The sequence below is a fragment of the Poecilia reticulata genome, linkage group LG23, assembly GCF_000633615.1.
Source record: "Poecilia reticulata strain Guanapo linkage group LG23, Guppy_female_1.0+MT, whole genome shotgun sequence".
Lineage (NCBI taxonomy): Eukaryota > Metazoa > Chordata > Actinopteri > Cyprinodontiformes > Poeciliidae > Poecilia > Poecilia reticulata.
Genome location: NC_024353.1, coordinates 5,635,424 through 5,662,205, shown reverse-complemented (window position 1 = coordinate 5,662,205; position 26,782 = coordinate 5,635,424). Strand labels below are relative to the sequence as shown.

Below are 26,782 nucleotides of genomic sequence, written 5' to 3'. Positions count from 1 at the left end.
ATCCAGAAAATAATATAGTTTTCCATGTTCATGTTTCTGTCTCCCATACTTTTTGTTCTGGACAAAAGTGAAAGTGAGTTTCAAGCTTTTCAGATTCTGTAACATGAACTCACAAATAAATTATCTCCTCGAAATGATTGCGCTTGTCTTACAAGTTTCTAGTTTCAAGAAAAATGTACATGTATTTTAACCACGAATTTCATTTTATTGGGTCCTTATTGTCTCTATGTAAATGTAAAATTTATATTTCTACTTTTCTAAGGCATTTATGATGAACTGTGTCTACAGGGAATGTTCCTAAAGAAACAAAAGAGGGGGAATGTAACATGTGGCTTACAAACTTAGTTTATAAAAGAAGGAATCTGTTCAGTTAACAATAACCTTTAAAAGAAAGAACTTTTTGTGGAAGCACCAAATAGTCCAACTACACTGTCAGTTTTTCATCAGGGGATTGTTGATGACACAGTGAACAGTCTGAAGACCTCTGGAGCCACAGGTTGCAGACTCTAGTTCTACAAATTTGTCCTTCAGCTGGATGAATTAAAAGTCAGGACATTTGGCCAAAAATGCACCTTCAGGACCTGGACACCTTGCAGATACAGAATCTGTGGTCTTTGCAGACTCATGCGGGGTCTTATTTGTGACAGCCAAAACAAAAGTCAATATTAGATCAGGCAGAACTACTTCAAGTACAACAAAATATAATGTAGCAAATGTGAATGTGAAAGGAGACAGTGTCCCAAGACATTAGTGGTAACTGGTGATAAAACATAGCTTATGAATACTGTTTTATTTTCCATTACCTCGGGGCATTCAGTTTGTAGACTACTGTAAATAGGGTGTATTTTAATGTATTATTGTAATTTTTTAAAACAGTCTTCTCACTTTTTATGAATCCAATTCTGTCATATCAAAGTGTCATTTGTATAGAAGTACAACTTTAGAGATTACATTTTGCTATTATCGTTATGTTTAAAGTAAGTGTATTTACATTCATCCGCATTAATTAGGCACAAAAAATCTATTATTGTCTTAAAAAGTTATTTATATTTTCACTCACTTTTTCGTTTATTTTGATTTTTGAGCGATATAATCCTTTTCCTTTTGCATGCCTGGTTTTAAGCTTTGACGACCACTGGGGGGCGTTAGTTGTCACTCTCTGGTCCATTGTTTCTGTTCTGCACCCGAGATACGGCCCCGTTTCACGGGAAAATGGCGGACGGTGTGGATCATATCGACATCTACGCCGACGTCGAGGAGGAATTTAGCCAGGTATTAAAGCTTAAATTACTCAGGTTAGGGGACATTAGGCCCCTAGGGATAACGTATTTTGTGCTTGGCACCGGTGTTTTGATGCTACTCTCGTCGAATTATTGTCGAAATAGCTTGTCTCCTAACTAGGCCTCTTTCGCCATGCTGCAAGCCTGCAGCTCAGCGTCAATAATTCGTCATCTGAAATATAAAATGATCGATTTTAATATGTATTTTTGCATGTGTATTAATGTGCAACAAAATCTTACTGTTTTATTATAAACACTTTGGAGTATAGTGTATATTATTGGTTTTATCGTGCAGCGCACATAGGCCTCGGCATGGTTCCCGCGACTAAAGCTAAGACGAGCCAAACAAACGCAGTTTCCTTAGCTAGCTTCGCACTATTTTCAAGCGAGTTGTTTAGTAGCGCTGTAGTTTTTTTTTTATTTAAAGCTAAATAAATGTATTTTTCTGTGAATATTTCTACAAAACACTACACTTACATTGAGTGAAAATACATCTGGCTGTAGCTAAGTGCTATTAGCATATCTACATGGTTCCTTTTATACACACACACACACACGCCCCTTTTGTTTACTTCTTCTGTGGTACTTGAAGAGACACCATTAGTTTTATCTAGGAAGTCAGCCATTCGCAGATATGGGTTATCTACAAAAAAATGTTGTCTGTTGAAAAAATGTTTTTAAAACCGTGTGTTTTCTGCGAATTAGTAAAACGAAGGTTAGCCTTTGTGTGAATTAGATACGTCGGGGTCTGCTGTACATTCACGCGATTTAAAACTAAACAATGGGACCTTTTTGACCATTTAAGCTAAATTATTCTTATGAGGAGAATGCTTATTTGTTTTTTTAGAGATAATACAATGGGGTTTTGCTGTTCTTTTAACATTTTTATTCTAGCTGCTGATTTTGTTATTGATTTCTACATTTCAGTACACCTGAATTACATGACAGAATTAGCCCCTCATTCTGTGCTATTAATGGCCCAATTATGTGATTCAGCTGTGTTGATGAGGAGACTCATCTAAAAGTAAATTCACTTTGGGATAAACGATTGGTTCTTTCCAAGTTTGAGATCTTGGAGAAATAAGTGAAAAAAACCCCAAAACTGTATATTTTTTTGTGTGGGTGTTTGTCCCTTTGCTCCTTTTCTGTCGAGGTCAGATTTGTTTGGTTAAAAGTAGTTGTCTCTCATTGGACATTTTAGGCCAACTATAGATCGAACTGTGCCCCACCTTGGGAATGTTTCCTGCCTGATTATAACAGTATTTAATTCTAAAGTAATTAATGTGCTGCCAGAAAATGTGGCTTTTGTGATTTCTGTGAATTGACTGTTTAAGTTTGAGCTGGTATGGCTTAATTGCTCCCCGTGTTTATATTCACCTAATGATGCGTTCTGACAGGAACCGGAGTACCCCCCTCATGAGCAGATCGATTTGTACGATGACGTAATATCCCCCTCAGCCAATAACGGAGATGCTCCAGAAGACCGCGACTACCTGGACTCGCTCCCCGCCCCGGGGGGCTCAGAAGGAGGGAAGAGCGCCCCGCCCAATGTGGTTTACACCTACACAGGCAAAAGGATTGCCCTGTACATAGGAAACCTGACATGGGTGAGGACCAATTACAGCTCAGATTTGTGTTGAACCTCCAAACGTTCGATTTGTGTTTTGAATGAGCCTTTTGGTTTCGCAGTGGACAACAGACGAAGACCTGACGGAAGCTATTCGGTCAATAGGCATCTCAGATGTGCTTGAGATCAAGTTCTTTGAAAACCGAGCCAATGGCCAGTCTAAAGGGTGAGCTTGTTGGTGTAAACATGATATGTCATTGGAAGTACCTTGAATCGAAGACAGTCTTGTACTCCAGTCTTTTAAGAAACAATTTTTCCAGGCGGTATAAGTGCACGTCCTCCTCTAAATGTTCCAGGTTTGCCCTCGTGTGTGTCGGTTCAGAGGCATCGTCCAGAAAGTTAATGGACCTGTTGTCCAAGAGGGAGCTCCATGGACAGAATCCCATTGTCACACCATGCAACAAACAATCTCTGAGTCAGTTTGAGATGCAGTCTCGTAAAAGTAAGTTGGCCATCTGCTCTCTTGGCACGTCTTTCTTAATTTTTTTTATTTGTTTTAGATTTGTAAAATAATCCTCAATTTGTTTATGAAGTCAATTGGGACGAGCAAATAGAAATATGCGTGTTTGTTTTTATCTTCTCTGATTGCGCAGGTACCCAGTCGGGCCAGATGTCTGGGGAAGGCAAAGCCGGACCTCCGGGCTCCGGCTCCCGTGGCGGATTCCCGATGGGCAGCCGCAGCAAAGGCAGGTTCCCCGGACCCCCTGGTCCTGGAAATGACCGCTTCCCTGGCCCCGTGGGGCCCGGAGGCCCGCCACCACACTTCCCAGGTTGGTTTGTCAGCATATTTTGAGGGAAATGCTAGAGGTGGTGTCGGGTGTCGAAAACACTTTGTTACACGCATTTTACTACAATGTAGTTTTTTTTTTTTTTTTAAATTTAGAAAAAAGAAAAAAGCTAACATTTTGCAGTCAGTCCTAAAGATTCTGATTAGGTTGGCTTTATATCACAAGGTCCTGCTCAACAAACACTCTATTACTCAGACTTGCATGGACTCAAAGTCATGTGCAGTTTTAGAGTTTTAATTTGTATTGTGTTTGTGCTTTTCTTAATTTAGATTGTTCTTTGTGTGTCCCACTCTGCCTCCAGTTCAACTTTTCCTGGCTGCAGTCCTTCGCTCGCTGATAGATTCCAGCTCCATTTCTTAACTAGCTGTTTGCTTAAGGCTTAACTTGGCGTCTTTTAGCTCTTCACAAGTCTTGTGTTGCCTGCGTAATGCAAGAATCAGAAGACATTACTTTAGCGCTTTTTCTTTTTCCTCTCCCCTCCTCTCTCCATGCAATCCTTTTCATGCCTCATCTATTGCTTATTAACTGTTGCCCCCTCCCCCACCGGGCTGCGTCAGGCCTTCAGTTCGGAGCCAGAAGTTCATGAAGGGAAGAGTGATGGTTGGTTTGCTTTCTTCCCCATTAGGCTCGGGAATGAGACCAGATCTGGTTAGCCACCATGATGGCCCTCTGATGGAAATGAATTTCAATCCCTTCCCGCCGGGGGGCAGGAACGGGAGCTGGCATAGCAGAGGTGAAACACCTCGATTGATCTGAATAATTTGATCAGTTATCTTTCTTCTCTGAAGACTTAGAAGCTTGGTGATGGACCTGTGGTACAAATTGTGTCAGGTTGATGATCTTATTCAAGGTTCAGTTTACCAACTACACTCCCAGCATACCAGTGCCTTACAAAAGTGTTTGGATCATTTCAACTTGGCCACATTTTGTTGCAACTACAAACCTCAGTGTATTTTACTGCCATTTTGTCTGATTGATAAACATAAAGCACCGCTTAATTGTGCAGTGAACTGAAATGGATGCATGGATAAATGTTTCCAGCCTCTTCACAGATAAAATATGTGAAAACTGTTGAGAAAATCGTATGTAGAACCACCAGAGTGTCTATTTTCACAAGTTTGTCTTGTCCCTTACTTTTCTCCTTGCAAACTTTAATCGGCCAAAGATGGGTTTTGTTAATTAAGTGACTTCCAAAGACATTTGGTGCTAAATTTAAATGTCATATTTTTATTTTGAGGAGAAAGGACAAAAAAAAAGAGGTTTTTCCGCTTCACATAATGCATTGACGTTTGTGGTTGTGTCGTAACACACTAAGGAAGTTTACATGCTATTACTACTTTTGTAAGGCACACGTTATCAAATAAAAGAAGCCATTAAGCAAGCCTTAAGTATTCCAGAAACGGTTCCTCCAATGTCATCAGAAGAACCGTTTTCCGTTAAATTGTATTTCCAGAATATTAATTATATGAAGCACCAGCTTGCTTTCATCTGTCTGTCATTTGTCGCTGCTTTGCGTTCTCATCCAATCAGCATCTTAACATTTATATGAAAGATGCTAAGAAAATAAAGCTCTCCTAAGATGTTTTTATTAGAGTTTTGGCGTACTTTGTGCTGTTTGTCGTTTTCCCATTTTGTGTTCTGATGTAGGAAAGGCCTCCAGAACTTTTAACAACATGCTTATTTCTCCAGATGAGAGCTGTTTGGCTGTGCTGTAGCCAGAGGCTAAAGCGGTTTGTTTTAAGCGCATCTCTTCTTCTCCTTGTTATTCATTGTAGGTGGGATTCAGGGACCTCCTCGTCCTCCTCCGGGCCCTCCTGGGCCCCCAGGGCCTCCAGGTCCTCCACCTCCCGGCCAAGGCCTTCCTCCTCCTCTGCCAGGCCCCCCGAATCGTGGCGACAGGCCTCCCCCACCTGTTCTCTTCCCTGCTCAGTTCGGTCAGCCACCGCTCGGACCTCTCCCTCCAGGCCCCCCACCTGCAGGTTACGTCCCCCCTCCTGGTCCTCCACCGCCTCATCAGGGCCCGCCTCCCCCAGGACCCTTTCCTCCTCGGCCTCCAGGCCCTATTGGACCCCCGTTGGCTTTGGCTCCACCCCCACACTTGCCAGGCCCTCCTCCAGGTGGGCCACCACCAGCTCCTCATGTGAACCCCGCCTTCTTCCCTCCGCCTGGAGGGAACAACATGCCCCCCAACGACAGCCGAGGGCCCCCGGGGCCAAACGACCTGTACGGCCGGCCGCCGCCGTATGATTCCAGAGATTACGGTCCTGGGCGAGGGTAAGGCCAATAGAAGTCGTGCCAAGAAAAAAAACAAACAACAACTGTCTTTTATTGGCTGCATTGGTGACTGATCTCCTTCTTGGCTCTCTGTAGAGACATGGAGTCATCACGGGGCCCCCTGAATGAGGCCGAGTTTGAGGAGATCATGAACAGGAACAGAGCCATCTCCTCCAGCGCCATTTCCAGGGCCGTGTCTGATGCCAGCGCAGGTAATGAAGATCCCATCAATAGCAAGAGAGCTCAAGCCAGTGTTATCTGGAATTATAGGCAAACAAAACATCTAAGTGTTGACAAACGGTAGAGTTAAAACAAAGCTCACAATTCAAGTGCAAAATTTCTAAGAAAATATTAACACTTCATTATCTTGGAACCTGATGCCAAGTTTTTCTTCTCAGTTGAATTAGGTGTTTCCTAAATTCAGATAATAAATGTGTTTTCGCAGTGCATTTGTCATATATTAAAAAACCTCCAAACACTGGTGATCAGAATCAAAAACCTTTGCCACGTTTGAAGATTTAGTTTTATCACAACTCTACACAAAACCCTGTGGTAAAAGTCCATCCAATTGGTCAAGTTTATCATTGACATCCAAAGAAAATAAATGGAACTTGGCACCAAATATTGCATCCAAAACACTTCTTTTCATTGCGCGTGTTGATGCTGCAACTCCTATCCGGACTTTTTGCTATTTGCTGAAAGAACAAATGGAAATCTGAAAGAACAAATGGAAATGTGTTGTTAATACAGTGAACTGGAATTGAATTGTTACTGCTTTGGAATGCAGTTCAAACAAAGTTGTAGGTTTTTTGTTTTTCCTTTTGAGGTTTTGCATCAGTAATGAATTTCAACATGGTAATTTTCCAGATTCCCTGTTTAATGCATGCCTCTCCCTCCTTTAGCTGATTATGGCAGCGCTATAGAGACTTTGGTGACGGCCATCAGTCTGATCAAGCAGTCCAAAGTTTCTGCAGACGACCGCTGCAAAGTCCTCATCAGTTCCCTGCAAGACTGTCTCCATGGCATAGAGTCCAAGAGCTACGGCTCTGTATCTAGGTAAGAACTAAACAAAGCTGAAGGAAAAACAAGGTTTCCTCTTTAAATCGTTGAGTCGACAAGCATTTCATTTCCACCCAGAAGAGAACGCTCCAGAGAACGCGACCACAGCCGCTCCAGAGAAAAGAGCCGGCGACACAAATCCCGCAGTCGAGATCGGCACGAGGATTATTACCGAGAACGCAGCCGGGAGCGCGACCGCCACCGTGAGAGGGACCGGGACAGAGACCGTGAACGAGAGCGGGAGAGGGAGTACCGGCACCGCTAGATGACAGGGCAGGTGGGTACAGCTTGGTGCTCTGTAGCCATTTTAATTGGATCTGAACCAAAAAAGTTGGAAGAGGGAAAGTAACAGCGATATGAAGCTTTTTCCTTTGCTCACTTTTCTTGATTATTAAACTCCAAATAAATAGCAGTAGGACATTTTACCTTCTGATATTACATGATATGAAATTAGAAACCATTGGGTAAAGAAAGTGTTAAGTGAGCAAGGAAAGGGCTTTGAAAACTCAGCCTTACGGATTCAGGTAGGTGGAAAGGTGAGTTTACCACTTCATTTTACAATGTGAGCCGTTGCACATGTTCTGTATATTGTCTGGGAAAATATATGTAATGGAACATTTACAAAAGCTGAAAATCCCGAAGCTTAATGATAAGTTTTTAGCTTCTATTGTTCAAGCTTATTATAGACTAACATTTCAACACCAGCTGTGTCTAAAACTGATCGGCGAGCTTCAAGCCTGTTCTGCTTTTTGCAAGTTTGATGTCCTCCAGCTATGAAGCTCCCGATTCAGTGATTGTTTGTTGGAAGATGCACAGAGTGCTTTTATTTCATGCACTAGTCGATGTTTGCTATGCGACGCTTGAACTGGAACAGGGTTAGGATTTGTATTTGTGAAGTTACAGAAAACACCAGCAGGCACTGGAAATTCAGTGTTAGATGTATTTGTTACGTTTGGGCTTCAGAAGTTGGTAAATCACAAAGTTCACTGATCCTTTTTTATGTATATATATATATATATATATATATATATATATATATATATATATATATATACACACATTCAATTTGTTTCTGGGTAGTTTTCACAGCTGAACAACATTCTGGGCATCATCTGTGCACTTCTCTGTTGAAGTGATGATGTAACGCAGTACCTCTTAAGAGTCGATTTATTCTGATTGTGCTGTATTGACAATGATTAGCAACGCTAAACAGCTGAGTTTTGTGTCTTACCAACAGCTGTGAGCTTAGATTAAATGTGGAGCAACTTTTTGGCCTGAATGTGAAGATTGTTTGAATTTAGACATATGTGAATTTACAGCTGACTTTGGTATTTGGTGTCTTTTAATGCCACACGTTTGATGTCCCATCTGTTCTCGTGCAGAATCTGCATTTAACCTGACTTGTTTTATTGAGTTAAGTGAAAGTAAAATGCAGGTTATTGGCAGAAAAAACATTTTACTATTGTAGATCTGTAATGAACAATGTGACGTTTCGCCGTTTTATTAGGTTAAATATCTATACAAATGTTCAGACGCCAAACAATATTTGCATGCGAGACCTGATTTTGTACATGTGTCAAACCTGAGTAGTTCTAATGTAGCTTTGTTGAATTTCAGACAATTGAACCTCATTGTAAAACTTTGAGGTAAAGTTGAGAAATGAAAGATCCTCACGTTCTTGTCTTTCCTGATTTAATCTGCCGTGTATGTTGGTGTGAAACATATTTGAGAAAAATGTGCTTGCTCCAGGTATTCTAGTGTCAAACTTATGTGAAATGAGACGAGTTGGCAAAATTAAATTTCACAGTTATGTAAATGTTTTAAGATTTTAAATAGTAATCTAAAAAAAATATGTAATATTGGTCATAGTTTATAGTAGGGATGGGCATTTCAAGCATCTGTAGTATGGTAAATTGTTTTAGAAAACCTTGTAATTCAATATTGAATATAGATCTCTGTGAACAAGATCCTAGAGCACAGGAAAAGTTGTAAGATAATTATAATGACCTTTTTTATTGCTTTACCCAATTATTGTAGAATAGAGTAGAAATACCCTTTCTCGCCCCACACTGGGGAAATTCTGGTACAACAGCAGTAAAGTGACAGGTAATGAAAACATGTAGGGTCAAACAAAGATTAGAATATATAAAAACACAATTAAGAATAACAGACTGTACAGTGAGGGCACCATTACACCATGACACACTGTGCAATTAATAACAAATATGTATTCAGATGAAAAAAGATGGCACAACCGAGAAGCATAATTTAAAAATGTACAAAATGACAATGGATTTAAAAACAGACATTTACAATAAGTGACGATAAACATGCAAACAGTGGAAATATCAAGAGGGTTGGGAACAGTGATTGTGATAGTTTGGTAGCTGATGGGAGGAAGGCTCTACTTGAAGCATCGCCCTCTTGTGGCAACAGAAACACACTACAGTCAGGGAGTGTAAAACGGGATGGAAATATCGCACAACGGTTTGTTGTTAAAGCCCAATGTAATTACTGTAGCTTCAATAATCAGTGCCCATCCCTAGTTTACAGTCTGAAACGAATTATCCAGGTTGTGTCCCAGCATGGTATGTTGTGCTGTCACTTTGGTCATGTCATACTAGTTGAAGTGACCTATTTATTCTTTGTCACCAACCTCTCCAAGTAATTTTTTACGATACATTGTTGGTGTTTTGCTTCTCAAATTAATCTGTAACATGTTGAGGCTGCTCTTAGTCTTTCTGGGTCACTTTCTGATTAGTGTCACCCATGTTGTAATTGTTACTGGTTGATTCTGTCTACCAAGGCACCATTTGCATGTTAAATAACATGCTACCTTGTGTATACCTTTGCTGTAGTTGAAATGCTGTTTGTGGTGTGCTGCTGCTTTGTTTAATGTCAGAAAAATCCGGATCTCTATTTAATAATGATAAGAGATCAGTAGGAACATTTACGGTTACCCAGCCCTCTGAGTCACTGAAGTCAAATGCAGTAAGGAATTATGCATTGTGTATTTAATATATACTATTGCCTTTTTATTAGTGTCTCTGTTGTATGCCATGAAATATTAAGCAGGGTGATTTACATTTTGGTTTTGCTGAACTTTAGAAGCAGGTAAAGCCCAACATAATGTCACTTGGTAACCATTTTACTGCCATGTCCTTTTTAGTGCAGACTTGTGCTGAATCTTAGGTCTTAGTAAGTCAAACAACTTTGTATTCAAAGTACGTGTCCTTAAATGATGCATTATTTTATTATTTCACATAAAAGTACTTTGTGTCCATTGGGAACCCTGTGGAAGATACAAATCATTTAAATGTTCTTTTTTATTGTTATTATTTATGGAGTGGCAACAATTAAGTTTAAAAGCCTTGTTAACTGCACCAGGATTTTCTAACGCCTGTTGCCACAAAAACTGAAAAGGTACCCAGTGGACACAAGGCCTGATATTGAATGTGTGGACAATAAAATGCATTTGAGTAAAGTTATTGAAAACTACTTTTTTACCTTGGAAATGGGCAAAACATCATGTCCAAATATGCCCCATGTTCCATTGCTCCACGCCCTTCCATGTAATATTTCAGGAAAAGAGTCAGTCGTGTTTTATATGTAGTTATGCCTGTTATGGTTTGGCCATCTGTTGTCAAAGTATGCTTTTTTGACTGTTGGTGTTCATAATCGTGAACTAAGTGTTTTTCAAAGTTTCTTGCTTTGCAATGCCTTAAGACACTTTGCCAGTATAATAATTGAAGAGGCATCTTCAATGTCCGTTGACAAACAGGCAATTTGATCATGTCAAACCAGAGTCAAACACTCTAATAAATAAAGCTTGGAAGCAACTTGCAGTAACAAAATAAGGTCCAGTACATGGTCTATAGAGAATGTACACAGTTACACAAGGTGTAGCAGATCAGAGTTAAAAGTAACACTTTTTCAAGAAAATCTGGTCTTTGATTGTTTCTGTCATCACGCTAAAGTGAATTTAAAAACGCGAGCAAAATAGAGTTTGGAGAAGTCTGCAACGTCTTCATATTATTGATTAGTCAAAGTTTGTCCGATTTAAATCTAGAAGCTTTCTGGACTCTCGATCCGGGGTCTGCAACATACAAACCTTCCACAGTGACTGCTGGCGTTCACAGGGGTTTGGGACCACAACCACATGTGAATAGCTTAAAACACCAAATACTTGAGGGGGGGTAAAAAACAAAACAAATGCATATTGCTGCCTATTTTAATACTCCAAACCAGACCTCTAAATAAATTCTAGGATTACTTTGGCACAGTGCTACTAGACATAGTTGGCATTTGCAAGCAGCCGATCCAGGAGCACCATTCATTTTACATGACATTGACTGGCTGTGACCTCCAGGAAAAGAAATAAGGAGAACCATGGACCATGCGGAGGCGTGTCGAGCGTCTAGTGCGGCACAATTTGAACTGTTTTGAGCGTTTGACGGGTCTAGCGCACCCAACGCTGCACGTAGGCTTTGAATGTTAACCAAGACGCGTCAAATGCTCAAAACACGTCTGGTGTGAAAGCACCAAAAATGCACACCCTTCGAACTTGAAGCGTCTGACCCTTTTGGTGGCAGTGTTAACATGGTTTCCACGTCAAGTATATTAATGTATATCTCCTGCTTCAACAATTAAGTAGGCATTTCTAAGCATTTTAGAAGGGATCTCAAGTTTTGATGAAGTTCAGCTATTCAGATGTGGCTGTGGTCCCCAACCGCTGTGAGTAAACACACGGGTTTACTAAAACCTACATTTAAATGCTTATCAATTGGTTTTGTGGGTCTAAACTGGTCTGTGGAGGAAGGAAAGAAATGTATTTGGTTTGTATATGTTGCAGACCTCTGCTGTAGATTCAGTATTCTGTTTAAAAACCTTAAGCGTGCTAAATGCTGACTTTAGGATCTAAATTTAAATGAAACATCTGGTGGATTTATGAGTTGATGATCTGGATCTGAAACGTTTTGTGCATCCTGTTAAAAGGCCTGGTTTGTAAAATGTAAAAAAAACCAAAACAAACCAACATTAAAAGTTGTGAGTTTAGGGAAGACTGCTCAACCCTGGTTTGACTTTGATCTAATTGCCATTTACAAGCAGACATCGATGCACGTTTCATGTCTATAATTTGTAATGAACCTTTTTAATTATTCAGCAAATGATGTATTGCTCATAAAATTAGCATTGTGGGATGAATCATCTGCCTTGTCCTTAATATTAATTGAACATCTGAAACCAGAGTGTACTCATGACCTTTTAATGTAGATACTTGAGTCTTTGTCCCATAAAAGGTAAAGCTGGGATTGAAACAAATTAGATCTTTCTGCCAAGACTTTTTCATTTGTCATGTAACATTCTTGAAGGGCTTGTAATATTGCAGGAATATACTGACTAAATAGTTTGACACTATTTACTGCTGCCATTCAGCCTCTAAGTTCCCTGTTCTTTGCATGCTGCACTTTGTTGTGCTCAGGTGTTGACATAAAGTTTTCCATCTGCTTGATTTGATCTGTTTGATGGGAAACATGACATTTTAGCATCTCAGCATTGTTTCATGTAAAAGCAAAAGTTTGTACCTTTTTAAATATCAAGTTCACAGATTTTGGTGGCAGAATGTATATTGCAGAGTTAAAAAAAAAAAAAAAAAAAGAGTCAGTGATTATGTGTTTTTTTTTTTTTTATGTTCAAAAGTTTTTGAAAGAACCAGATCTTGTTTTTCCTCCAAAATGCTTCAGTGCTAGTTTAGGACTGGAGATAATTTTTGTTTTTTGCTATTTAAACAAAAAAAAAAACAACTAGTCTTGGTATTTACAACCAGTGACACAAACGCACAAAATGTGGCTTTATCAACTTTCTGTGATTTGTTTGGAAGTTGGAGAATGTCATTTTTATTAAATTATTAATTATTAAACATTGTAGTTTTGCACAGCCTGTAGTCCTGTTTCACAAGGTACCTTTTAATTTGTTAACCTTAGTGGTCCTTTGGTGCTTTTATATGCTAATTTTGTCCCAACTGAAGTAAAAAGAAAAGGTCAAGCACTGATTCTGAACAAGCTCTGAAGTGTCTTTGTTGGGGAAAAACACAGATCCACATTTTCAGTGTTTAGCTTTCTAGTCTGTCAACCCAAAGCTGTAATTTTGTAATGACAAATTAAGCAGGGAATTTTTCAGAAGCATAATAATGATTCAAATTTGGTGATATGAGATGAACTACATGAAATCTAAAATCGTTTTGCTCAAGGTATGAAGGTAGCACTTTCAAATCCTTCTTTCCTTCTTTTGTACAAAACAATTTGTGTTTATAAAATAAAACCTTAATAAACCAATATAGTTTTTTGCTGTTTTAAACTGTATGTAGCATGTTCCTCCATGTCCATCCCTGAATTTGGAATTTACTAAAGGTCAGCTATCTTACAAAATACCAAAAGTTTAGTCTAAAATGTTGCATGTCTAACTGGAGGTTCTCTGTCCATAAATGTATTGAATATAGCTCCGATTCAAGCTATCTAAGTCAGACTATCGAAGGAACACCTTTAAATGTTCTGTTGTGTCTTCATGCTGAAACATTTCAAATAAGCTGCTCTGTTGAAATTTGCATGATGTTTGTGTGGATGCGCTGGGGTTGGGAGCAATTCACAATCAGCCGAGTGGAAAAAAAAAAACAAAAAACGTAATTTGCTAAAAAAATTAAAAAATTGTGCCTCGTTGTCCAGCATCTGTTGTAACCATCACGCGATGCGGGCTTTATGCTGATGTAAGCTTTTAGCACTGCGACTCAAAGCGATGGTAAATTGAACCCAGCCTTGGTGGACATATTCTGTAGCGTAGAGGTTTATTGGTGAGTGGGGGAGTGTTTACTTCTTGGGCTGGCTCCAAACCAAACTGCACCCTTCGTTTTGACACCTTTCAGCTCACGTGGATCAAGGATGGAAGGAAAAAGGAGGAACGCTCTCAGTACACCGTCATCCCCGCTCACCCTGCATGACCGGACAGGACTACAACTACCAGCTCTTCCTGCACCCCCCTCCATGTCTCCTCTTTTCCTTCTCCACCCATCCCCCTCTCTCTGTTGTCTGCCTGACTAAGAGCAGTGGATGGAGGACCCTCATCTATGTAAGGCTTTTGTCCAAATGTCTATATTCATAACTGAAGATGAAAGAAAACTTTCCAAGCAGTTCTTTTATTTTTGTTTTTGTTTGACATAAAGACTAGAATGTGTGATGCTTTTTTCCCTTCCCTTTTTTTTTTTTTTTTCCGCAAAGAAACAATAAAATGGCTGTGCGACCCTAAAAAATAGAAGACAAGCATCAAGTTCGTTTCATTTGTTGTTTTCATTTGGCTCGCTGTACTATGTAAATTCGATATAGGCAAGTTTTTATAGGGTTCGTGTTTGACGTTTTCTCTCTTTCTCTCATTCTCATTTCTTCCTGGTCAGTATGTTTGTAAATGTCTGATTTTTGAATGAAAAACTAGGTGGTGTTGTAATAAAAAATGTTTGAGGTCCACTCATCTGGTGAATTTCTCTACATGTTTGTTTCATTTATATTAAATGTATTTTTGCACTGATTTTATTTTATTTTTTTTTTATAATTCCAAATTTCACCAAGTAAGTGATCCTTTTCCTTGACATTTTGTTTCTCTTCAAATGGATGGGATTTTTTCCAAGGTAAGACTCGAGTAGAATGTATTTTCAAATGTGAACAGACGATGCAGTGTGAGCCAAAATGGACGCTCCTAGATGCATTCAGATCATTTTTGGAAATCGCGCCGTAAATCAAAAAAGCCCGCTGCCGTTTGCTGCGCTGCTTGACATGTAATTATGCTGCATAGTTGTTACCAAAAGTGATGAAGACAAAAAATGTTTGTGGTACATTTTCATCATGGTGAGCAATATTGTTACGTTAATTGATTCTTTTAGTCCATTGTTGTAAAAACCGGTTAGTGTCGAATGAAAGTTCGAAGAGACGTTTACATTCACTCATTTTCATGGACTGTCATTCATTTGGGGCTTTTTCAGGATGTTTTTTGAGCATTTTTGTAGTCATCCATCAGCTGCTGGCATAATTCTGATCAAATATATGAATTTATTTCTTGTCACTGAGCTTTTAATGGTTGTGCATACATATTGAACAATATTCCAACCAAGGCTGTTTGAGAAGTTCGATCAGAAACTAGCTTCTTGACTAAAACAAAGAGCCTTTGGTCTGTGAAAGTCAAAAAAATGTCAAGGTTATCTATTCCACCCACTTGAAGTGAACCACTCCCGTAACATAATGCGGCCAACACCATGCTTGACAGTTAAGCAAGCCATTGATGCTGTGAATAGCTTAATTTTTGGAGAAATTTGTAGTTTGCTTCTAGATGTTTCCCTTAAAATATGTTCACTTTGTGGGGAAAAAGAAAAAGCTTTCAGATGTATCTCTAATTCTCCAAATTATTGACATCAATGCCCATGATGAGTGTATGTAAACTTGTGATCAGAACAATATTCCATGCACCTGAAATGTTTTTAAAACGCAATGTTGAAATGGGATCGATTGCCACTAACAGCAGCCTCTTTCACTTCACCACCCATCCTGTTGTGTTGCATTTGTGTCACTGTGATTGTCAGTTTGTCTTATATCTTTTTTTTTTTTTTTTTTTTTTTTTTTTACATTTAAGGAAATGCTTTTAAAAACTTCTGCTTTCTTTGTTGTTTTTTACTGTCTGAGACCAAAATTTTGAATTGCGACGTAAAATAGCTGTATTTGTTTCAATAGATTTACTTTTTGAATTGTAAGTCTTCACCAATCTTTGAATTTAAGAGAATAAAATTGTAAAAAAAAAAAAAAAAATTGCTAATCCATGTTAAGAATCTAGAGCTGCTCCAACCGTGTCTCAAAATATAGTATGTTTTTTCCCTTTTTTTTACTGAAGTCACATAGGCAGATGTTAAAGGAGGGGGGAGGTGGGGGGACATACTTTTGTTGTATTTGGATTTTATTCTCCACTTGACATTGCCTACTATTATCATCTCACCCTAATTTTATTTTTGACATAATCTGAGATCTTACATTTCAAGTGTTATCTGGGGGAAACAGGAGGACGTTGAAAGATTGCTCGTGACAGTTTGAGCGCCAACGTGTATCCTGACGATGCTGTTTGCAGAATGTCTTTGGTCGGTGTGTTGTATTGTGTTTTGTACTCACAAATGTTCATATTCTATTATGACCCTGTTAACTCTGTTAATAGTAATGGAGTCGGGTGTATTAGATTTTTAGTGAACCGGTAAGTAGAATTTTTATAAAATTTTTTTTCTTTTACACTTACGCCAGATATTTGGTTAACGTTTTTGTCGTTTAATGACAATGGCACTTTAATCGAAACGGAAAATCTTAAAGTGAAATTGTTCGAATATGATTGGCTTGTGTTTTTGTCCTGTTATATTGTATCTAAAGAAAAATAATCTAAAATTGTTTTTTAATGTACATAAGCATGTTAAGAGCTATAAGACAAAAATCATTTGAGCTTTGGTTAAAGTGTAGGTCAGTTTTGTGCCAACCTTCTTCCACAGCAAAAAAGGTAAGTGTTGTCAGGTCTGCCTGCCCTGGAGAAGAAGTAAGGAGGAGCCTGAATGGCCGCTGCTTCGAGCAAGACATTACACAAACCATAAAAAGTAACCTTTTTAATGTTTTCAATTCAAGTTAAATTCAACTTATTGTATATATGGTATAGTCTTATTTGAACTAACCATGTTTTCTCCCTGGAACAGAATTGGGAAATAAGTGGGCAATAAAAAAAAAAAAGATTTCATATGATCTTTCTCATAATACAGTTCAGTGGGAGGGTTTGGCATACTGTGGGTTATTTATTGTGAAACTTAATTGGGATGAAGTATTTGCCATAGGAACACAGTGATGGTAGATTCACATTGCTGATTTTTGCTAATAAAATTCTTATGCATTAACTTTTTGTTTCATTTGTACTTAATATCAAAAAATGTCTGCAGTTTTAAATATTGAAGCAAAATGTAGCAGCTTATAGTGGACTAAATTGTAGTTTCAAATATTGGCCAACTACAAATATAAGAAATGTGGGTTATTTTTGGCAAATTGTATGCAGAGTCCATCATGGTCAATGCGAAAGTTTGAAAAATATATTAGTTTCTACCAGACAAAAATGTCACTGACTTGTGATCTTAATTATTGTGCTTCTGCCATTGTTGGGGATAAAGTGAGAATGTGTATCATCAGTCCCATGAGAGTAACGGAGCCTCTAATTTAAGGCAATTGGTGGAGAGAAAGTCATTCTGTAACCAGTTTAAACGGGGACCAAAGTTTGTGTGCAGTGTTCATACCAGAGTAAACGCAACCACCAACTTGCAACAAAAACTGCATGTGATTACGTCCCACATCATTATGTTGAAAGAAGATGCCAAGTCATTTTAGGTGGTATGCTCACTACTGAGGGCCCTGTTGGGAATGATTTTAAGTTTTTTATTTTGTGCTACAGTTTGAGACTCCTGGTTTAAAAAAGAAATTAATGCTTGTATTATTTAACCAGAATCCGGTTATGTAACAAGATTGGGTTTGAAAACAGTCATCGGTGGTGGGCTGATGTAAAACGAGCGAAGAGACAAAAGCTTCTAAGTTCATACCTCTATAATGTATATATAAAACTCTAAGCAATGGTCTTCAAAAGCCAGAAATGTAGGTTTTTACTAATTTCTGTTGATTTCAGTAGACATGTCTTCATAAGCGGCAAAATGAGTTGATAAAACGAGTTTTCCCCCATCGGTAAATATGTAAAGTTGCACATTTTATTATAAAAGCTTTGAAGAACATCTCCAGCTGATATCGAAGAAAATTATTTTTTAAATCGTAAATAGTATATTTTGTGGGGGTAAAAAAAAGTTTCATTATGAAAATATATATTTCCGGTACTTTAAGATAAAACATTTTAAGCATGCACAAGAAAATGTAAACATATTTACTAGACTGTTTAGGTAGAACCGGGTCTTACATTTAGAAAATAGGTGAACTATTAAAAATTGTGCAGTTTTCGTTTAAATTTTTTTTTCCATCCCCTGTGGTGGAACCTTTGTGCTCAGAACTTCGTTCATACCGGAAGGTGAACACGTCTCCAGCGTCATTTCCGCCTGTGCTAGAATGCCGTTTTCTTCCATATAATGGGCGCTAAACGCTTAAATGGCCCATCAAATGGGTTTGGAAACGAGTAGTGGATGTAGAACAGACGTGTAGAGAGTCCCACACTTATCTAAAACCTGTTTTCGGAATACTATGTTCAAAAAGATGACTGAATTTGGACCAGATTCCGGAGGGCGCGTTAAGGTAAAGATAAAGAATGTTTCAGATTAATTCAAATCTGATATATTAACAGTTTGGGGTTTCTGTTCGATACAAATACAGTCATTTGGTTCCTTTTTCTGACACTTTTAGCCCTCGCAGTGTTCTTGAGAAGTGATAAGTATAAATTGTCCATACTCAAGTTTTATGGTGTTTTCCTTGCAGGGAGTGACAATAGTGAAACCCATTGTGTTTGGAAATGTTGCCCGTTACTTTGGAAAGAAGAGAGAGGAGGATGGACACACACATCAGTGGTCTGTCTATGTGAAACCCTACAGAAATGAGGTGTGAGATCTTTAGAAAAGAAATGTCCTGAAATAGTGGTATTTATTGACGTAAAATTAAGTTTATTGATCTTAACTCTCCCAGGATATGTCTGCTTATGTAAAGAAGATCCAGTTCAAGTTACACGAGAGCTATGTAAACCCCTTGAGAGGTAAGACAAAGTTTAAAAATCTCTGGTCAAAAGCTTGTACAATATTTTCTTCCACTATGTAAAGGTCACAACAGAACCTTTTATAAAGATGATACTGCCACCACCGTGTACCAGAAGGGGGATGGTGTTTCACGTTGATTCAGGACACAGTGTGACAGCATACTGATCTTGCTTTTTTTTTTTTTTTTAACAAGGCACTGCAAGTCTGCTAACGTCGTCATTCTTCTCTCCTCTAGTGGTGACAAAGCCTCCATATGAGATTACAGAGACGGGATGGGGAGAGTTTGAAATCATCGTCAAGATCTTCTTTATTGACCCTAATGAGAGACCTGTAAGTAACGTATCCAAGCAGGAAGTAGAAATGTTGTTTGGTGCAGAAGGGGTCTGTTTTCCCTGCTTTTTATTCCTCTTTTTTTCTAGTGGGCAAATAAAACCATATAAAGTCTAATAAATGGGTTGTTTTCATGCATGCTTTATCTCAGATTTTTGCTTTTACTCTACAGCTCCCCCCTCCACCCTCTTTTGAACTTGTTGACTAAGCGTGGATTCATTAAGATTTTTGAAAAGGACGGCTATATTTGAACTTTGGATAGCTTTAAATCCAAGATTAATTTGACTCATTCTTTCTTAAGCAGAATGTGGTTAAAACTAAACAATGCACTAAAAATGGTTTCAAGGACACAAAGGATGAAAAATATCTACTTCTAGACTTTATTTCATATATCATTATCAAAGGTTGTTGATATATACTTGAGTCCCTTCTCTCTCCCACAGTGATCTCCTGTAACCTAACCTAAAAATTCTTACTTTTCTTCTACTTGCTCCTCTTTCCTTCTTTCCTGCTATCCTTTTATACACCCGCCTTTCTAATATCCTTTTTTGTGTCCTTCTTTGTGACTACACTTGTATCCTCTTTGGGCCTGAAAAGTGTGACATTTTGAAATTGAAAATGTAAGGGGTGTTTGTTTACCAAAATTATACGATTTTTGTCTGTTTCCGTTTTTTTTTTTTTGCCAAAGGTTACTCTGTACCATCTGCTGAAGCTGTTCCAATCAGATTCCAGCGCCATGCCGAAGAAAACGGTCGTCTCTGAGTTCTATGACGAAATGGTACAACTTATGTTCTTGAATGTCATTGGATTCATCTCTGTGTTCTTGCTTATCAATTATTATTATTTTACACTATGTGAATTGCAGATTTTTCAGGATCCAACAGCCATGATGCAACAGCTGCTGACCACATCCAGACAACTCACCCTTGGAGCTTATAAGCATGAGACAGAGTGTACGTACTCGTATGTTGAGTAGTAACAACTCAAGTATGCGTTACTGTTGCTGTTTAGCCTTATGATCACAGTTTCCAGAGGAAAGTGACGGGGGAAAGTCTACTTCACATTGCAGCAGTCTTTGCCTTTCTGAGCGTGGTCTCTGTTTGTTTTCCCAGTTGGCGAACTGGAACAGAGGACAAAGGAGAAACTGGAAGCGGCAAAGAGGAGAACGAGCCAAGAAATCACTGAGCTTAAAGATAGGCTGAAAGCCAGCAGGGAAAACATCAATCACCTGAAGGGAGAGATCAGGAAGCTCGAGGAGGACGGAGATCATAAAGAGCACTGAAAGGCGCTCAAAAACAGACAAGAATGGTTTGTATTAGCCCTCTTCTCTGAATCCAACATGAGCCTCGGTTTGGAGACGCGTCGTCTTGGACGTGAATCTCATCTTCACATACGGGGACAGACTTCACTTTGCTTAAAATAAACAAACGGAAACCTTCAGCTTGACAGCTCAAGTGCAATCTCCAAAATATCTGGAACGTTGGTGCTTTTGATTCATGTCCATCTCTGGAATAAAAATGTAGAATTGTTTGTAGCTTAGTCAAGAAATTTTGTGTGATTTTTGGCCCCTTTTTATGCACAGATATCACTGGATAATAATATCTGTGCATAAAAGGCTCAACCCTATGAGTTGCTTTTCTTTTGAGTTTTTTTGTACTAATATGTTTTTATATAAAGAAACTCTGGTAACAAGACTTGTGTGTTGTTTTTTTTTATCTGTTTAATATAATTAATATTTCATGAGGTAAAAAAATCATCTTACATTTAGCCTCACTAATATCTGAGGTGACCTAGTGGGGTCATACCATCTTAAATCAGTATTTCGGAGACAATTTAATTTGTAAGCTTAATAAACATATTACGCAACAATGTAATTCTTTGTTGTAAAAAGCGTGTGAAAAGAATGGCTAATAGATTTCAAAAGAGCAATTGAAGTCCTGACGTCTAGAGTGGAAGTGACTTCCTAATGAATAGTTCAAGCTTTGCAGACAAAAACTGACATTTTCCCATTGATGCTGGTTGAAGATTCATAATATATTAGAAGATTTAATTTAATTAGCTTGGAAGCCTTTACATTTATATCAGTCATATTGAAGTGATTACTTTTCTGTTTTAGTTAGATCTTTACAGAGTACCAATATTATTTCCGTTCTCAAAAATAGATGAGGTAGGTTTTAAGGTTTTTGGACGTGCGGTTTAACCGAAATGTCTTGACTTTCAAAGTGAAACGTCACTATAGCTTCATGATTAACATATAATGTCCGTTTAAACATTTCCTTTTCGAAATGTTAAAACTTTTTGGGATAGTGTTAAAGTATTCAGATTTCCGAACGTCCGTGAATGCTCCTGACAGGAAGTTCAGTGACATTTTCCCCCCCTGTCCGGACATTGAACTAGTGTTGCACGTAAAACTTTGTTTAGGTCTAATATTAACACCATGAAAACGTGCAAGCACGTCTTGTGTTAGAATGGAAAGCGTGTTTTTAAAATATATGCAAATATTTGCTTACAACCGTAAATTTAACCACGCGAGTTCGCCGCGGAAATTCGTAAATCTTGTTGGACTTAATTGTCTTCAGGTGTCCATCAGGTGGAGTACCTCTGGGTAAGTTGGATTTATTGGAGAAAGACGCAACGTTTGAATTTTATCTCGTATATTTGCTGCATATATGTCTGTATTTATGGGCTAATTCCTGGCTTTGCGGTTCATTGTTTTGGTTTTGCTTTTAGAATTGTTTTATTGAATTGAGCTATCAGGTTAAGCATACGTTGACGTCACACTTCGTGTAGCACAGCTGTACTAAAAAAAGTAGCAACTGGATGTGTGATCAGCCAACATTGGATTAGTAACTTTTATATTTATTTGAATATTTTGTATTGCTCGAAAACGACTAACTACTTTGCTTTACAGTGTTTTTGCTGGTGTCAGACATTTGAAGGAGAGAAAAATGCATTTATTTAAACTGCTTTTAGGCCACGTCTGGGCCAATTTCATACACAATGATGAGAATAAGTAAATCCTGATTACACTAATTTTTATGTCCAGGTTTAATTTGGCAGATGTGGCTTGTGTCAGGGAAAGACACCCAGTTTAATGTGGTGCTATTGACCATATTTACCCAGAATTCAAGTCAAGCCTTGTTGCATGTAGTTAAAATCAGATTTTTAGTTTAGATATGCCCAATTGTGTCCAAATTTTGCTGATATTTCCATATAAACTTTATTTTCATGCTCAGGATTGCAAGACTCACCCATTATTTTCCAACTACATAGTCATTAAGTCCTGTCACTTCAATTTTAGTTTAGTTAAAGGAATTAAGGTGTTTGTTTTTGAGTGCAGTGGCAAACTGTAATCTGGGTTTGTTATTGCTGGAGTAATTGTTTCTTCTCAGACTGGGCTTTCATCCCATGTTGTTAGGGGATGTGTGTCACTGTGCGGATACTCTCTCCAGCTGAGTTGATGTGCTCATTTTGGACATTTCACCATCAGACATCAAATTGTCTCAGTTTGAATCACTCCCCCCCCCCTGTTAATCTTTTCTGTTTTCTTTTTGTTTATTCTTGATGACACACAAGGCAGTCGTGTGTCTGAGGCGTTTTCTTTAAATATACACAGTTAACTTAAAGGCAAGGCAAGTTTATTGGTTTAGCACATTTCAGCAATTCAACATGCTTTACATGATGAAAACATTACATTGCAGTACAGTAATGAAAAGTTGGAACACAGACTACAAATAATAATGTTTCAGATTTTATTCATTGAAGGCATGGGTTTTTTTTTTTGGTTTTTTTTTAGCTTTAAGGGACTTTGTCTTTGAGCATATTTGCATTTTTTTTAGAAGTTTGCTACAGATGTAGAACATAAAACCAGCAAGGAGTTTAAAATGTTGGTGATCCATCCTGACTGTAAGCCTTGTGGGTTTGTTTGATACAATGTTAGACAGAGATACAAAAATGTTTCTGAGTATTTTTGAAGTGCACGTGTAATGGAGTCAGCACTTAATAGCTGTTTAACTTTAACATGCATATGTTTTTTCATGCGTCACTGGCAAATACAAAAGAGACATACAAGGGATTTTTCAACATAAATGTGTTTTAAATTTGATATTATATTGCTTTGTCTAAACCAAAATATATTTATCTTTTTGAGTCCAGTGGAACCAAGTGGGTCAGAAAACAGTAGAGACGTGATTCAGCGACTCCTCTGTTATACGTCCTGCGGGCTTCAGTGAATTTACACGGTAGTCACGTGACCGCAGCTTTAACGCCGACGTCACAGAAACGGAGCTGGTACCGAGTCGTTATCCAACCGCGACACCAAATGCACCAAAACTCAGCCCCACCATCGTAGAGAAGCTCCGTCCGTCCTTGTCTTCCGCCTCCTTCAATGTTTGCCTTTGCCTGTCAGCGCGGCGGTAAAGTAACCTGTGAATAATGCCACCTCGCTCTCGGTGAAACGGCGTAAAGCTGATCGAACAGACATGGCGGCCCGGTAGAGGAACAGCCGGGGTTGTTCTGGTTGAGCTTGTCTTCAGGTACGTTCTCTGTACAAAGGTGTTTTGTAGTCTGTAGCAAAGCCTGAGGGGATGCTGGCATTTAATTCGTGTTTAAATCATGTGCGGCTAGTGCTTTGTTTGTCGGGTATCTAAAACCTTTTATTTATTTTTATTTATTTTTGGTGAGAAGAGCAGTTTAAATATATTCATCAATAAATAAGTTGTGAATTTTTGCAAGTGTTGATGTGTAACAGGCTAAAATGTGGAAACTGATAGCAGCAGTTTCCTAAGTGTTCCTCTTCTGACACCCTTGTCTGGTTAATGAGCGGAGTTTTAAGACGAGTGTTTTGAGTTTGTTGTTTACTTGACCACATCTGTCTGACCGCACAGGTCACTCACCCACAAGGCACCATTGTTTCCCCACAGTCTGTGTACAGTCCATTCATGAGGCTGAGTGCATCAGCAGGATGCTGTAGCCTAAAGGCATGGAGAGGGAAAGTGTTGTCCGAGGCTTTGGTTGCATTTCCTGTGTTCATGTCTTCACATAGAGTGCTTATGTTCAGCATATAAGTGCGTCTTCTCTAATGCAACACGGGTGTTTCCTTTTCAGTTGCAAGGGTGTGTAGAAAACATTGAGTGGTGTTTTGGGGAGTGTAGAAAATAACATTATAGCGTGTGAGGCTTTGATTAGACTTGCTTGGGTGCTCACTCAAAATGAGCAACTCCTTCAAAGTGTTGTGCACGCTTTTCCTGAAGTTTGGAGTGCATTTTGTCTAGTCCAGAACTGTGTAAGTAGCTCCAAAAGTACTTACACATGTAGAAGTCAAATCCACATACAAACACACTATTTAATGCATTTTATTTGGATTTTAAGTTATGTACCAACATTAAATTGTGCATAATGTAGAAGTTGACATTATTGTTGAGCTGTATTTTTTCAATACTCTGTTAAGCCACATTTCACATCACAAGCATATATATATTTTTGTATGTCTCCATCATGCATTGACTGTCTGGAGAGTGAAGTTTGTAACGATTCTTCTTTGCAACCTGGGTCCAGATTAACGGTGATGGATCAACACAAAATTGTGCAAAATTTTACAGTGGCAGGAAAGTGATGCATCCAAGATATTGATTGAAATTTGTGGATGCTTTTTTTTTTTTTTTTTACAAAAGTTTTATTTCAGTCAGATTGGACGGACAGCATCAATGAACATCACTTTTTTTTTTTTTTTAAATATGAACTTGGGACTGGAGGACAATCTGTGTTTGCCTGAAGTATTTTTCTCCCGAATTACTTTGTGTTCGACATTTGCAGACGAGTTATTGACCAGTCACCATTGCAAAATATCACCAACTGCCAAAGCTGTTGGGTAATTCATTGCTTCTTCAATTGCTGCTCCCAACTTCAGCAACAGTACAGATTTAACAACTGAGGCAGACGTTGACTTTTAACACCGGCAGGTTTCTGAATTTGAGTGGAAGCAGTTAGGTGGTTTCACCAAATAGCAGGTTTCATTTGGATACTGAACTGGTAATAATATACATGCAAAGTATTACAGCTCAACTGTCGACTGTTATCGTTCCAGTCGAGGTAAATGAGTCAGCGGTGTGAAGGTGTAGTAATGTTACTGTGTGTGTGCTGTACTTTTGAGCAAGGCGGAAAAACTGATTCAGTAGATTGATAAAGCGTGAACTTGTTTCTGTGTGCTGTTACAGATGTGTTGCTGGTAGAAACATGGAGATACCAAAATCCTCAGACAGAGCAGAGCTGGAAGAGACAACAGGCCTGGTGGAGGTAACCGTCAACACTTTTATCCTGAAAAATGTTGCATGTCTGGATGAGTTTCTGCTGATTTTGGTGCTAAATTCTCAGCACTTGCATGCTTTTTAAATCGCTCTTTGWATTTATTTATTTATTTTCTTAAGGATGGTGATTTGCCTCAAGGTGCCGAAGGTGGAAAGGTGGATCCTCGAACACCGAGGAAGAGCAGTTCCTCCCGCTCTTCCCGTAAGAGTTTCCGTCTGGACTACCGACTGGAGGTAACGAYYCTCCTCCTTCTGCTCACCAACGCCCAACATTCAAGTCTCTTCAGAGTTCAAATAAATGTCACRCTGTATCTCAGGTGTGTTTTGTTTTYGAATGCAGGAGGAGGTGACRAAGTCCTGTCGGGACAAACATGGTCGCTGGACAAACCCCTGGCCAACATGGCGCTTTCCTTCCTATTCTATGCTGTTCAGATTTCTGGTGCTGGATAAAAATCACAGCAGTGTGCCAACAAGCAAAGAGGTAGGAAACCACTTGGATGTTAAAACCTGCAAGTCACTTTATTTGACTGTAGATAATTCAGATACTTTTTAAAAAATAACGATGTTTTATTAGTGGACTAGAGAAAGAAGAACCAAGTCTGCAGKGCTCACATTTATGCTCTGCTGTAATAATTAGTATCACAAGCTCATCTTTCACAGCCCTGAGCCAACATGCTGTTATTTATAGCTGCTTCTGGAAACTTTGCTGCGTTCATTGAGGGATTATCTGGCCTTAAAGGCTGATTTCACGCAGCATAACAACAAACATTGAATTCTTTATTTGCACCAGTTGTCTGTATATTGTCTATTTATTGGACTTTATCTGATAACTTAGGAGCACAAAAAATCTGACATCCATTTGTATTCAACCCCACTGAGGCAAAACTTTGTTAAAGAACCTTTTAGCTGCAAGATCGTTGTCCTCTGAGTTTTCTTAGCAGACTCTCTAGTATTTAGCTGTTAACACTTACAAATACAAAAATATATAGGTTGAAAGATGAGCATGTTTAATATATATATATATTTTTTAAATCGGTCTAAGTTTCTACTGTCCTCCCTGCTCTTCCCACAGGTCCTGGACAGTGAACTCCCAGTATTGGAGCCCTACTTTGTCCAGAATCCAGAAGCGTTGGACTCTCCTGCTGGTATGAGGGTCACCTGGCTGGGCCACGCTACAGTTCTGGTCGAAATGGAGGGGGTCAACATCCTGACTGACCCCATTTTCAGCCAGAGAGCATCATTTCTTCAGTTCATGGGACCCAAACGATACAGAGGACCCCCCTGCACAGTGGAACAGGTTCGAAGATCTTTCATGTTCTCGCTTTTAC

At 38.7% G+C, this 26,782-nt stretch overlaps 3 protein-coding genes across 7 annotated transcripts in view; all 3 read left to right on the top strand.

Annotated features, from left to right (window-relative positions):
- The first annotated feature begins 1,164 nt into the window (after window positions 1–1,164).
- cpsf6 (cleavage and polyadenylation specific factor 6) lies at window positions 1,165–16,983 on the top strand. Of its 5 annotated transcripts, none has more exons than XM_008400714.1 (11): window positions 1,165–1,272; window positions 2,678–2,887; window positions 2,970–3,073; window positions 3,204–3,349; window positions 3,501–3,677; window positions 4,321–4,428; window positions 5,471–5,969; window positions 6,066–6,181; window positions 6,872–7,025; window positions 7,107–7,305; window positions 13,948–16,983. In XM_008400714.1, exons 1-10 carry the CDS (start codon window positions 1,213–1,215, stop codon window positions 7,291–7,293), a joined length of 1,761 nt encoding a protein of 586 aa, XP_008398936.1. In that variant the 5' UTR covers window positions 1,165–1,212; the 3' UTR covers window positions 7,294–7,305; window positions 13,948–16,983. The 5 variants fall into 5 exon arrangements, with proteins under 5 accessions (XP_008398936.1, XP_008398935.1, XP_017158317.1 ...); XM_008400713.1 differs by having other exon boundaries at window positions 3,492–3,677; window positions 7,110–7,305; XM_017302828.1 differs by having other exon boundaries at window positions 3,492–3,677.
- Window positions 16,984–17,968: 985 nt separating this feature from the next.
- On the top strand, window positions 17,969–20,843 carry yeats4 (YEATS domain containing 4). The gene is made up of 7 exons (XM_008400712.2): window positions 17,969–18,367; window positions 18,548–18,667; window positions 18,752–18,818; window positions 19,055–19,149; window positions 19,838–19,927; window positions 20,015–20,102; window positions 20,262–20,843. The coding sequence occupies exons 1-7, from the start codon at window positions 18,317–18,319 to the stop codon at window positions 20,429–20,431; spliced, it is 681 nt and encodes a 226-aa protein (XP_008398934.1). The 5' UTR covers window positions 17,969–18,316; the 3' UTR covers window positions 20,432–20,843.
- Window positions 20,844–21,520: 677 nt separating this feature from the next.
- LOC103459307 (N-acyl-phosphatidylethanolamine-hydrolyzing phospholipase D-like) overlaps window positions 21,521–26,782 on the top strand; it is a 9,374-nt gene continuing 4,112 nt past the window's right edge. Inside the window, exons 1-5 of the mRNA XM_017302691.1 lie at window positions 21,521–21,754; window positions 25,365–25,443; window positions 25,575–25,688; window positions 25,795–25,935; window positions 26,527–26,766. Of these exons, the coding sequence (XP_017158180.1) occupies window positions 21,618–21,754; window positions 25,365–25,443; window positions 25,575–25,688; window positions 25,795–25,935; window positions 26,527–26,766 (711 nt within the window). The 5' untranslated portion in view covers window positions 21,521–21,617. The remainder of the gene's footprint in view (window positions 21,755–25,364; window positions 25,444–25,574; window positions 25,689–25,794; window positions 25,936–26,526; window positions 26,767–26,782) is intronic.

Bases quoted from the DNA above. Each gene is read 5' to 3' on its own strand.
- cpsf6 (XM_017302828.1), top strand. From the start codon at position 1,213: ATGGCGGACGGTGTGGATCATATCGACATCTACGCCGACGTCGAGGAG. The intron at 2,888-2,969 runs GTGAGGACCAAT...TTGGTTTCGCAG, and splicing joins ACATAGGAAACCTGACATGG to TGGACAACAGACGAAGACCT. The intron at 6,182-6,871 runs GTAATGAAGATC...TCCCTCCTTTAG, and splicing joins CGTGTCTGATGCCAGCGCAG to CTGATTATGGCAGCGCTATA.
- yeats4 (XM_008400712.2), top strand. From the start codon at position 18,317: ATGTTCAAAAAGATGACTGAATTTGGACCAGATTCCGGAGGGCGCGTT. The intron at 18,368-18,547 runs GTAAAGATAAAG...TTTTCCTTGCAG, and splicing joins ATTCCGGAGGGCGCGTTAAG to GGAGTGACAATAGTGAAACC. The intron at 19,150-19,837 runs GTAAGTAACGTA...TTTTTGCCAAAG, and splicing joins TTGACCCTAATGAGAGACCT to GTTACTCTGTACCATCTGCT.